This window comes from Triticum aestivum, chromosome 2D (assembly GCF_018294505.1).
Source record: "Triticum aestivum cultivar Chinese Spring chromosome 2D, IWGSC CS RefSeq v2.1, whole genome shotgun sequence".
Classification (NCBI taxonomy): Eukaryota; Viridiplantae; Streptophyta; class Magnoliopsida; order Poales; family Poaceae; genus Triticum; species Triticum aestivum.
The window spans coordinates 16,051,497-16,064,109 of NC_057799.1; the positions used below are offsets into that span (position 1 = coordinate 16,051,497).

At 50.8% G+C, this 12,613-nt stretch overlaps 2 protein-coding genes across 2 annotated transcripts; one reads left to right on the forward strand and one right to left on the reverse strand.

The window, feature by feature from the left end:
- The first annotated feature begins 1,151 nt into the window (after positions 1–1,151).
- LOC123051158 (ELMO domain-containing protein A) lies at positions 1,152–7,464 on the forward strand. Its single transcript, XM_044473967.1, has 11 exons — positions 1,152–1,750; positions 2,605–2,655; positions 2,747–2,834; positions 3,592–3,698; positions 3,970–4,038; positions 4,159–4,274; positions 5,467–5,521; positions 5,645–5,765; positions 6,468–6,515; positions 6,606–6,700; positions 6,819–7,464. Exons 1-11 carry the CDS (start codon positions 1,718–1,720, stop codon positions 6,918–6,920), a joined length of 885 nt encoding a protein of 294 aa, XP_044329902.1. The 5' UTR covers positions 1,152–1,717; the 3' UTR covers positions 6,921–7,464.
- A 990-nt stretch (positions 7,465–8,454) lies between these two features.
- LOC123051159 (E3 ubiquitin-protein ligase WAV3) lies at positions 8,455–12,207 on the reverse strand. The gene is made up of 2 exons (XM_044473968.1): positions 11,561–12,207; positions 8,455–10,676 (listed from the first exon to the last, which is right to left on the reverse strand). The coding sequence occupies exons 1-2, from the start codon at positions 11,933–11,935 to the stop codon at positions 8,760–8,762; spliced, it is 2,292 nt and encodes a 763-aa protein (XP_044329903.1). The 5' UTR covers positions 11,936–12,207; the 3' UTR covers positions 8,455–8,759.
- Positions 12,208–12,613: the final 406 nt, after the last annotated feature.

Sequence of the window (12,613 nt, forward strand, 5' to 3'; positions counted from 1 at the left end):
GTTCTCTACATGTTCCCGCGACCCTAAACCAACCACATAGACCTTTCTTGTGTTCACTAAGTCTAGTCCTCTGTGCCCTAGGAACGACTTTCAAATGATTGGCAATGACTTTTGAGGCAATCTCATATAGCACATTACACAGACTAATAGGGGAAAATTGCAAGCAACGTCGATTTTTTTACCTTGGAAATTAGTACTAAAATAGTTTTCTTGATCTTTGTTGCACTCTCAACTCCCTCCACAATTCGAAGCACCATCTTTGTAACTTCACTTCCACATATTTCCCAATGTTGTTGAAAACAATTTACCGGGAAACCATCGTAGCTCGGGGCTTTTGTGGGAAACATCTGAAATAAAGCCCGCTTTACCTCCTCAACCGAGTATGGAGCCATCAACTTCTCATTCATCTCTCGAGTGACCTTGCATGGGGTTCTCTGCAAACACTTCATCTGTATTGGACACCCCCATCGCCGAATAGAGGTTACTATAGAATTATGTCGCCATTCCCTCAAACTCTAACATCCTCCGTCACCTGCCCATCATCCATAACCAGGGATGAAATTTTGTTGTTTTTCTGTGTCTGGTCACTCTGAGGTGTAAAAACTTGGAGTTTTTATCTCCATCTCTTAGCCAGTCAACCCTAGATCACTGCCATTGCGTCATCTCTTCCCGGTGGAACAATTCAACCAATCGGTCACTTATTGTTGCTTCTTCCCGAGTCGGACCTACTTGTCCCAGAATATTTCTCAAAATTTCAAAATCCTTTTTTGAAATTACGAATCTCCTTCCTCACATGACCAAACGTGTATCTGTCCCATGCCGATAGCAAAGCTTCATTAGACACTAGACATGTATCTCTACTTTCCACTTCATTCTTTTCAACTTTATGCACTGGACCACACTTCTCCTAGCATCCGCCTCCTGCAGAGGATCCCACTGCTTCATCCGAACCTACTTGTACTGATATTCGATCCTACGTGGCATCACCCGGGGGTATTGTACATGGCCTAATGATGGGCTAGATAATGTAACGCAGCCCATCCCCCCCCCCCCCCCCCCCCCCCCCCCCCCCCCCCCCCCCAAAAAAACAGGCCTAGCCCAAGTACACATCATCGGCGATGACGTCAGCTTCTTCCTCCCCACCTCGCCTCCTCCACCACCCCACCACAACCAACGCAACGAGGCGAGCACGACACGAACGGAGGAAGGGGCAGGGAACGGATGGTGGGGCGAGATCGGCGGCGGCTATTCCCAAAACGCCATCCGTCCAGAGAGTCGAAGGAAACGGGGCCAGGATTTGCGGGCACAAATACCATCACCAGCCCGTCCCTCTCTCCCCACTGGAAGCTCCAATCTAAACCGAGCCAAAGGAAGGAAGGAGGAGGGGGCCGGATTGGAAACCCTCTTTCCAATTCCTCCGTCCTCCTCTTCCTCCCTCCCTCCCAACCTCCCAACCTCAATCCCTCTCCCTCTCCCTTGTCCCGCGGCAAGGACAAGGACAGGCAGTCGGGAAAGAGTGATTCTTTGGCCGGCGGCGGGAGGGCGCCGCGCGCAAGAGGCGGCGATTCCCCCCGCTCATGCGCGGGCGTCCAGACACCGCTGACTGCCTTCTCCTAGCGCGCGCGTCGGGGAGGGTCGGGCGAGGAGGACTACGGGGAGGGGCGGCGGGCGAGAGGGGGCGTCGGGAGGAGCCAGCGCCATAGCTCCCTCTTCTTTGATGGGCATTCCGTTCCAGCTCCAATCCCAGCAGGTAGCACTTCTTCAGTTTTTCTCAAGATTAGTAGTGCAACCAACATTCGCGATCTCTGAATGCGTCATGTCCCATATGTGCAGAGCCGATCTGTTTTCCTCTTGGTAGAATTTCACGATGCCGTTGTATGTTATTATTATTCATCCATCTCTGCTTATGTTAGTTCCTGGTACAAGAAATTCATTCTTTTTGCACAATGTTACCGGTTGTGTTTCTGATAAATGGGATAAATCATGTTGCCCTGGATTGCATTTTGCTGACAGTTTACATAACTTCAGAGCATGGAACGTCCGGTCAGAATTGTCGAGTCGTAATCCAAAATTGAAATACTTGCATTTTGCTGGCAGTTTACAAAACTTCAGATCTCATGGAGCGTCCAGTCAGGATTGTCGAGTCCCAATCCAAAATTGAAATACTTATAAAATTCTGTTTACGGATGTAAGTATATCTTTGGGATTTGCACGGCTCTTTGCTCCAAAAAGTGCACAGTCGACCTCTGGTCCAGGCACCAAGTCAGCATCAAAGTCCTGCATTTTTATGGTGTATCACTCATACACCTACACGTCGTTAGAGCCTCGTGTAGCTCCGGCGCATTCTTCTAGCACCGGAAAATGTGCAGGCATCCGTGTAGTTGGGATAAATATGGCACACTATGTTGATCATGGGTGGGTGGGGGTGAACATCCTCTCTCCGAGTACTAAGATAGAAGCCCGTGCATTATAATTTACCCATTGGAGTTATCTTTTGTGCTTTGATTTTGCTTTTGAATGTAAAATGTTTATAACTACCCAGAAAAATAAGCTCTGTGCGATGTGATTATGAACTTATCCTCTCTATTTTTCCTCTTTTTGAAGGGAATACAGCAAGCGAAGGCCCTACTAGCAGAAAACAAAATAATGATCAAAGTATGTATGAATTATTTACATGTACACCGGGCATGCAGTCCTCGCTATCTGTTTGCCTAGCTTTAACTCTTTATAACTGTACATCATGTAGAAGGAAACTTCTCCATCTGAACCTTTTGGGGGGCAACCTGCAAAAAATGCATCCACTCCGAAGCCAAATATGGCAACTGCTGCCAAGGGTGATTAATTCTCTCAAGAGCCTTCTCACCAATATTTATATATTTGTTTTTGCTTCCTAGATATCTCTACATTTTGCTTGTCAGATATTTCTACAATTTGGCTTCTTAAATGTACAAGTAATTTGAACTTTAAATCGGCAACACATTATTATATACAGAAGTACACGTAGAATATTTTGGGAATATCTTATGCCAATCTGGTGTGCAAACTGGAAATTAATTATATGATTCCACAACAAGGTAGTTGCACATCATAGGTTGCCTCTTTTACACGTATTCTAGGCCACAAATTTCGAGAAGGTAGTATTCCTTGTTGATGTTTTGTTGCATACCATGACACCGCTGGAAATGACAGAATCATTTTTACCCTCTGTACAAACGGTCAGAAACTCTATCTGATTCCAGAATATTAGACACATCCATGTTGCAACTTAGAATTCTACATATTTGACATGACATGGATGCCGTTGTTTCCCCTATTTCTTTTATTTGGACTCGTTAGCATTAATTTTTTAACGGAACTCATTGGCATTGTGAACAGCATAGGCATTGATGGGGAGCAAAAATCCTAATTCATGCTCCCTGAATGCCTTGTCAATTTGATCAAACTTATTTGGGAATTTTTTATTCATATCTTTTCTGTAGGTTTTCCTTGTTGTCAGTTCTGCATTCAATAAACCTAGCATATGTGTTATGCTTCTCTGAGAGAGACGTTTCATTGCGAATGACTTACTGTTTTCTGATAACTTGACTGCAGTTAATGCTATGGTCGGAAATAAGACATGGTTTGGAGGGCTTTTCACTGGCTCAGGTAAAAAGCGTCAAGTCCATGCCGAGAAGAACTTTGAAATGACCCCTCTTCAGGTAAAGTTGTATTAGGGTTAGCAAGCGAAAACACACACTATATTTCAACCATATTCTCCCCAAAAAAATCACGACTATTCTTCTGTAGTAGAAGTGTTGGTTGTCATCTAAAGTAACAAATACAGTATCTGGCTAGTTAAATTTACAAGGATTTGGATGATCTCTTCTTTTCTGATATGATCTATTGACGGCGATCCTACATGTCTGCAAAATGCCTTCCCTTGTTTTTTTTTTTTTTGCAACTGAACCAAAGCTTCTTTTAACTACTCAGGAACAAAGGATGCAAAAATTAAAGGACAGACTAAACATACCTTTTGACGAGACCCGACCGGATCATCTGGTATGAGATGCAATAAACAAAACTTACACCCAGTTGGTTAGTTATTTTCCCGTTTCTACCGTACCGACTTCCAATTGATGATTGCATCTCCACTGTATTTGTTTCGGACTGTGGTTGTAGACATCCCTGAAGGCTCTTTGGAAAAATTCCTTTCCTGATACAGAGCTCACGAGCTTAGTTTCCGAACAGTGGAAAGATATGGGGTGGCAGGGCCCAAATCCTGCAACTGATTTCAGGTACTTCTTGTTCTAATTGTATGATTTCTTTTTTAACTTTGAGAAAAGAGGGGGTTGGCCTTTGATATCCATTATAGGAAACCAACACTACAAAGTTCAGTACATAGAAGTAAACACCCCAACAAAGTTAATAGTTGCATCAGTATGGCTGGAGTCTCAAACAGCTTAGCGAGCAGGCTACATTTATATTGAACATTCATCCCTGAAGTCTTTTCACCGTCGGTTGCATTTGTGTCGTCAATTGAAGATCTCAACCTTAACCTGCTGAAGTAGTTTGGAGGCCAGACACAGTCAACTGTGTGTGTCCTCCACTTCTACACCACAACCCAGAATCTTAACCAGTGATAAACTAAAAAAATAAAAAGGCTGTTGGTTCATTGGGCATCAGCCCAGCCGAAACATGCATTGTTCCAATCTCCCCGAATAGTCCACAAAAGAGCTGCTAACCCAATCGAAACCAGTTGCATTTTTGGCCCGGTCAAACGAGTGCAGCCATGCTCCCAGAAGATGATTGACGTTCATGGGTACCGTGGATCCAAACGTGTGAGGACAAGAGAAGAAAATATGGTCCCTATCCACATTGTGGCTACAGAACTGACATTTCCTTGAACCCATCCAACCTCTGTGTGTCATAGTCTCCTTGGTTAAAACTTGAAATACTCCTCCAAGAGACTAGCCAAAGGAAAAAAAAATGGTCCTGGAAGAATATTAATTTTCCAAAAGAACTTATTTCTACTGAAAACTTCCCACTGGTGGTTAACCTCCACTGGTATAGTGTTGCTGCAAAAAGACTCTTAACTGGACCCACAATTGAGAAGTTCCTCCCAACAAAGTTTAGTGAAAAGATATCTGTTCCAGCCATTAGGAAGAATCTTGGAGACTGGGATCTTGGTGCTAAAAGTAAGATTGTACAGTCAGAACCTAGCCAATCATCTTCTGGAAACCTAACATTCCTGGACTTACCTAGCCTCCTTTGGTAGCAGTCATAAGAAGATCCTTAACCTCCATCAGACGAGGCCAAAAATTACGAATTGCCAAGTTTGAATTTAACTTGAATAAGGGTCGAGTTGAGCAAGTATTTATTCATAAACAGTGTACATCATAACCTGCACTCAAACTTTATGGTTAGTTTGCATATCTATTTGACAAGTATGTTTTAAGAGCTTAGAAATGGTCCGATTTTGATTTTCAGGGGCTGTGGATTTGTCTCGCTTGAGAATCTTCTATTCTTCGCAAGAAGATACCCGGTATGCCATTTCAAGCAAAATGAAGTCGATATGTTAAACTACTTATGTGCTGAGAAAACTGGCATTCGGCTTCTTCATACTGACATACTATATGCTGTTGCTGCTTACCTGGTTCATATGCAGGCTTCTTTCCAGAAATTGCTGCTGAAAACACAAGGAATGCGAGCCACATGGGAATACCCCTTTGCGACAGCAGGCGTTAACGTCTCACACATGTTGATCCAACTGTTGGAGCTTAATTCAGGTATACACTCTACACGATTAAAGATCTTTCCATGTAGTACATGGCAAATATGGTTTACATGCATATATATGTATGAAAATCTAACCTGATAATTACACATGGCCTGTATGCACTGTATCAGTACTGATGAAGCCAATAAATCTAGTGGTGAGGGTACATGTACCATGTGCTACATCCACACAAGTCAAACCACTAGATCAGCATAGAACCCCAGAATGATCTGGTGCTGGCCCTCATTAGGGATATTTAATTTTTGAAACATGAGGAATCTTCTAACTTGATCATGACCATTTAACCATAATCATTTCAATAAACACACATACAGCTGGCGCTAACTGCTAACTGACGGCCAACAACAGTCTCATTGCGCTGTGGTTACTGATTAGAGTGGCCCTGCTATTATTACCCGCATACATACATACAGCATCGGTAGGTCTCGCCAGAATCATTGAGCCGATGGCCAATAATTCTAAAATTTCTATGATTTGCACAAAGGGTTTGCTTGATTGTTCATGTGCTGTTTGAATGCAAGTAGTTGGCTGCAATTACTGGGTCATTGTTGGTTTCATAATTGGCAGTAGCTCTACTGGTTTTTTCTTGGTTCATCTAACATATAGAAGTCAATGCCACAATCTTCTATCATTGATGTCCCTCTCTTTTTTATATTATTAACTATTATTTTTTAAAACTCTGGCTGCTCAGCTCGACCGAAAACTTTGCCGGGGATTAACTTCGTCAGAATGTTGTCCGGTGAGCTCAAACCCGCCATGGTTCATCTCCGGGTTTCAAATCGCTCTGTTATTCTTTGAGAAACACTAACGCCTCGCTACATCCTTTCAGAGCACGAGGACGTGTTCGACATCCTATACTGCATAGCCTTCGAGATGATGGACGCTCAGTGGCTAGCGATGCGCGCCTCCTACATGCAGTTCAACGTAAGAGCACGCTTTCTTTCGCTTAAGCAGCATGTCATGCCATGTTTATGTAACCTAACGACGACGATGAGCTAACGGGTGCTGCCTGAATGAATGGATGGATGGATGGATCGACCAGGATGTGCTGGAAGCGACGAAGGCGCAGCTGGAGAGGGAGCTGTCTCTGGAGGACCTCCTGCGGATCCAGGACCTGCCAGCTTACAACCTCTTGTTGAAATGAAATAGGCTCGAGAAAAGAAAAGAAAAGAAAAACAATATAAACCTGGGGAAAATGTATGTTGGGTTCCTTCTCTCCTGTGTACTGACCGATGAAACAGGCAGAGTTTTGGTATGAAAGCCTGTGCGTTTTCAGCATCACAGTCTGAACCATGTTGTTTCTAAAGAGGAGCTGTTTGTGTGTTCCGTGTGCACAATCCGCCCTAGGACGCTCACCCTGCAGGGCATCGCGCACAAACCCTATGACGACGATCGGTCGCACCCACGCGGCGCGGGGCATTTCGCTTTCTGTGCTTCTTCCTTGATCCTGAAGCTGAGAAGCTAGAATTCGCAAAAGTTCTTGTGGGGATTTTCCTCTGCGCACGAAGACGGGCAGGCATTCGGTAGCGGTCTGCGGAGGATGCTGTTAGATGGTGCTTGGTTTGTAGCTCTGGATTTCATCCGAGCTATACTTTGTAATAAACTTGCTGTGATTTGTTCAATGAATTGCTGCCCATTATACCTTTAAAAATATAAGAAAGTGGAATACATGATCGGAGGAAATTTGAGTGGCATTTGTACAGATTGGAGGAGACCCCATCATTGAGAGCTTATGTATGTATGAATGCAAAAACCTGCCCATCATTGAAATCTGTAATAAAACTTCATATTTAAAAAGGGGAGTATATGTTTGATTTGATTTTATTAATTTAGAATGAAAAAAAAACATGGAGATCTGCGCCCTGCGGGTGCGGACAAGCGGCCGGATCCGTCGGGCGGCAGCAGCACGCAGTACCTGCGACAGTGAATCCCTGCCAGAGGAGAAGAGAACAGAGGCGCCACTGTGCCGTGCAGTGTGCACTGTGGCTACTGTAACCAGACCAAGAGTCCGTCCACTCCAGTCCAGGACAAGCCTAACTAACAGGAAGGAACTGTTGTTAGGGCAGGCATAAGGGAGGAAGGAAGGGCAAGAGGAGGAGGAGGAATGATCTATCTTTGCAATGAATTTGATGTGATGAGCTAGCTGCACTGTGAATCCTAACTGTAACTGTGTGTGGTGATGTCTCTATGTGGTGGTGACATGGTCTTTGCAATGGACATCCCTTGCTGCAGCCAATCACTCCACTGCTCCTAAACATCCCCCTATCTATCTATCTATCTATCTTTGACCCTAATGCAAAGCACACAAGAAACACACAAGATGCATGCATGGATCACTCACCATCACTTTGCTGGATTGTCATTTCACCTCACACAGGCACCATTTGCAGGTCAGGGTCAGAGTATGTATGTATGTGTGGTAGTTCAGGTTCAGTGATCGGCACCCACCAGGTCATTTTCACTGTGCAGCAGGGTGAACATTGGGCGACTGTAACGGCAGAAAAGCAGAGCTGATGGATGGATGATCAACAACCATCAGACAACAGTGAAATTGGTGTATGGTGCAACTTGATTCAACGAATGGTTCATCCATCTATCTATCTATGCTGGATGGGATGCAGTTACAAAACAACGGGGCAAAGCTTCTTCTTCTACTACTACTTCAGAGAACAATCATGGAGGACCATTCAACCACAAGCTCAGATTAAGAATGAATCAAGTCTTATAATTACTAAGGAAAAAACATGGAGTAATTAACAAGAAGGAAAGGAAAGGGAAAAAAAAAGCAATATCATGGAGGATCCTAGTATTTCACTTGGCTACTCTTTTAACAACAACAATGGCAGCAGCACCTCTAGCCGTCCGTCCACCGCCGCACTCCGGCAGGGTCTTCTTCTTCTTCACGTCCGATTCACAAAACCAAACCAAAAACAAAAACAACTTCCCGTGCTCGTTACAGATCGACCGTCGACCGTCGCCGTCGTCAGAAGCGCGCGTTCTCGAAGCCGTGCAGGTCGCTCACCCGGTTCATGGACTTGCGCATGATGGCCACCTTCGCCAGCTGCTCCGCCGCGCGCCACGCCGACGTCGGCGTCAGCGGCTCGCCCCCTGCTCCCCCTCCGCCGCCCGACGACGCTCGTGGCGTGCCCGACGGCGTTGCCGACCGGGATGTTGGCGTTGGTGGCTGCTGCTGGCCGCGCCGCCACCGCATGTCGCTCAGCTCCGTGTCCAGCCCGCCCAGCAGGTCCTGCTGCTGCTGCGTCGGCGGGGACTGCAGCACCAGCCGCCGCGCCGACGACAGCAGGTGCGTGGCCGTCGAGAAGTCGCTCAGCTCCGCCAGACGCCGCGACTCCGCCACGGCGCGCGTCGCCACGAACAGGTCGTGCAGGCGCTGCTGCGAGGACGTGGAGCTCCCGCCGCCGCCGCCGTCGTGGAGCGGGGGCAGGAGCAGCGGCTGCTCGGCGCCGCGTACCGTCTCCTGCGACGCCGGGTCGCGGTAGGCGCACCGGACGGACAGCGAGTGCGGGTGCGCGCCCAGCGGCGCCCGCAGCTCCACCAGCAGCTCCCGCTCCTCCTCCGCGTACATCTCGCCCAGCCGCACGCTCAGCGCCGACCCGCCGTTGCCGCCGGCGCCGCCCGCCAGGGCCACGGCATGCTGCCCGGCGCCGCAGGAGTACACCGCCGTGATCTCGCCCGTCGGGAAGGCGAGCTCCAGGTGCACCTCCTGCATGACCACGCTCACGAGACCGCCCAGGCATTTCGCGAAGGCGTGCTCCGCGGGGGCGCTCGACTCCAGGTGCTCCTCCTTGGGCGCGAGCGGCGACCGCGCCGGCGCGTCGTCGGCCGGCCCGGCAATGGGGATCTCCACGTGGGTGAACCGCGTGGCCGCCGCCGGAGCCGCCTGCGGGCGGCGCAGGGAGTGGTGGTGATCGCCGTGCTTCCTCGCGTCCTGCTGCTGCTGCGTGTCGGAGAGGAGCATGACGGTGGCGACGGGGTTGCGGTCGCGGCGGTCCTCGAGGACCTTGGTGGCCTTGCGCAGCGCGTCGCCGGCGCACGCGCTCTGCGCCTGCTCCTGCCCCTGCGCGGCGGCGCACACCACGAGGCGGTCCACGATCTGCCGCGCCGACCGCTGCCCCTGCCGCGACATCCGCCGCAGCGGCATGAGCCGCTTGGCGGCGCCGGAGAAGGCGACGACGGAGAGCCGGTCGGCGGGGCCGAGCGACGCGATCACCAGCCGCATCCCGCGCTTCAGCATCTGCAGCTTCTCCCCCATCATGCCCTGGCTCACGTCCAGCACCGTCACCAGGTCGATGGGCGCGCGCCGGGACGCCGACGACCGCAGCCCCGGCGCCTTCACCTTCACCACCACCACGTACTTGCCGTGCCGCCGGCCGGACGACACCAGCGCGGCCTCCGGCGCCACGGTCACCGCCAGCCCGGTCCGCGCCCGCGGCGGGTGCGGGAAGAAGCCCCGGAACTCGCCCTCCCGGCCGGCCTCCTCGCCCTCGCCCTCGCCCTCGTCCTCGTCCGCCTCCGGGATCGGGTTGAACCCGCTGCCGTTGGCGGCGGACTTGGGCGCCAGGAGCGGCTCGTCGTCGTCGTACACCTTGGGCACGCCGGCCGCCTTGGTCTGCGGCGGCGGCGCTGCCTTGCGGGAGTCGTCGGAGGTCCTGCGCTTGCGGTGCGGGGAGCCGTCGACGTCGAGGTGGAGGCGGAGCGACGCGAGGAACGGCGCCTGGCGCCACGGCGCGGAGCAGACCGGGCAGCAGAGCGCGCCGGAGGCGGCCCCGCGCGCGCGCGCCGCGATGCAGGGGAAGTGGAAGGAGTGGGAGCACTCCGCCGTGAACACCGCCGCCCCGCCGCCGTTCTTGACGCCCCGCGTGCACACGCCGCACCGTGCCTGCAAGAGAAAACCGATCAATCACCCACTCCATCGAAGAAGAAGAAGAAGAAGAAGAAGAAATCTTTCCATGAAAAACATGAGCTAAAGCAGCATCGGGATGAGGAAAAGATTTTCATTCGTTCTGTTTGGGCAGTAGCTGCAGTAGGATTTATCGGGATGGGGTCGAATCGAAGATGAATCACTGGACGGTTGCTCAAATCAGAATCAGGATAAAGCTGATCCGATCCGATCCGAAGCAACTTCTCCCCACTCTTTCTTTCACTTCACACAAAGGGGGAGCAGAGCAGCCTTTTATCTTGTCCTCCTTCTTCCATCACACGATTGCATCCATCATCTTGCTTCCTCCAAATGATGAGATTCTTTCCTTGGCTTCCGTGGGAACAATGTTCTCGAAGAACAACTTGGAGAGATCTTTCTTTCTCTCCGGCGTCCATGGATTTGTTTGTAGTGTAGCCAAATTTGGGGGTGTGCCGAAAGAAGATCTCGTCCGCGGAATGATGGAAAGGAGAACAAGATGTAAAGGTGGCACGGAATGAAAAACGAAACAGAGAAGTGGGGATTGGAAAGCTGCTGCCGTTAGAATAATAATTGGATAATCACAAGCAGAATCGAATCTCAAGAGGAGTGGGGTGGGAGGTGATGGGGATTAGGACAAAACAGAGGAGTGTGGCAATGATTGATCCCCATGCTCTGCTCCCCTCTCCTCCACTGGGAAATGGGAATGGGGATCGCCGATCGCCAGCCGCCATTGCTAAGAGACAAGCAACACGAGAATGATACTGCATTCGGACGCCCTCGTCTCGTCTCGGGACTGACTAGAGGAGGAAGAAGACGGGGAGGGAGGGAGGGAGAAAAATGGGGTCTTTGGCTGGTTCCGTTACCTTGGTGGGGAGGATGGAGGCCTTGAAGAGCGCGAATCTGGAGGGGGATCTGGGCGAGGACGGCGCGGAGATGGCCTGCAGCAGCGGCACCCGCTTCCTGGCCGACACCGGCGCCGACGCCGGCTGCGGCGGCATCACGGGCGCCACGCTCTCCGGCTCCGCCGTCGGCTTCGTGCGGCACCGCAGCGCGGGGGCCGACGGGTTGCCGCCGCCACCGCCGCCCATGCCGGAGAAGAAGGCCAGCTTCCGCGGGGTCGCCGGCGCGTCGCCGCGCGCGGGCGGCGGGCGGCGCTTGGCGCTGCCGCTGCCGCCGCCGTCGCTGCTGTCGTCCCGGCTCACCGACGTGCACAGCGCCCTCCGCCACCCCGTCCCCATCTCGAACCTCTCCCTCTCTACCACCGCCGCCGGCTCCACCCCTGCTGCTCTAACTTGCTGGCTCAGAGTCTCCGGGGAGAGAAAGAATGGCGCCGGCTCCTCTACTTATATGATAAGTATGATGCTCTGCGGCTGCTGCTTCTTCGTCCTGCCACCACCATGAATCCGTCACATGGGGCTCTGTATCTCGCTGCTCCTCCGGCGTGTGTGAATTGTGGTGGGATTGGACTTTGGAGGGAAGTTATAATAGGGGAGGGGAGGGGAGGGGAGGCGGGTAGGCTGGCCTACGACTACGAGCGAGCTTCCGCTTCCGTCATGTGATAGGGGGTGGGAGGGAGGGGTTGGCCAATTATTACGGGAAAGCTTGCTGCTCTGAGCTCACTTGCCACGGCTGGAGTGGACCCACTTCCTGCACCTCTCTTTATTGGCAATTTGTTGCTCCTCTTTTGAACACCCGCCTCCTCTTTTGTGTAATCATAATTACGGACTCGTTATTAGATTAGCCTAGTAAGTGAGTATTATTTTTGCTCCTTGGAGGAGAAGAAGAGGGTGAAACCCTAACCGTCGCTCCCCGGATGCGATCCCCGCTCCGCTCTTCCCTTCTCCGGCCACAGCTCCGACGGTATGGGGAGGGGGGGGGGGGGGGGTTATGATCTCTTGCCTGTGAGTCTCGTGTCG

What these genes read in the sequence shown, in the direction of transcription:
- LOC123051158 (XM_044473967.1), top strand. Translation starts at nt 1,718, where the DNA reads ATGGGCATTCCGTTCCAGCTCCAATCCCAGCAG. An exon ending in TCCAGCTCCAATCCCAGCAG is followed by an intron (nt 1,751 to 2,604) that starts GTAGCACTTCTT and finishes CTCTTTTTGAAG; the next exon opens with GGAATACAGCAAGCGAAGGC. An exon ending in AAAACAAAATAATGATCAAA is followed by an intron (nt 2,656 to 2,746) that starts GTATGTATGAAT and finishes TACATCATGTAG; the next exon opens with AAGGAAACTTCTCCATCTGA.
- LOC123051159 (XM_044473968.1), bottom strand. Translation starts at nt 11,935, where the DNA reads ATGGGGACGGGGTGGCGGAGGGCGCTGTGCACGTCGGTGAGCCGGGAC. An exon ending in CCTCCATCCTCCCCACCAAG is followed by an intron (nt 10,677 to 11,560) that starts GTAACGGAACCA and finishes TTTCTCTTGCAG; the next exon opens with GCACGGTGCGGCGTGTGCAC.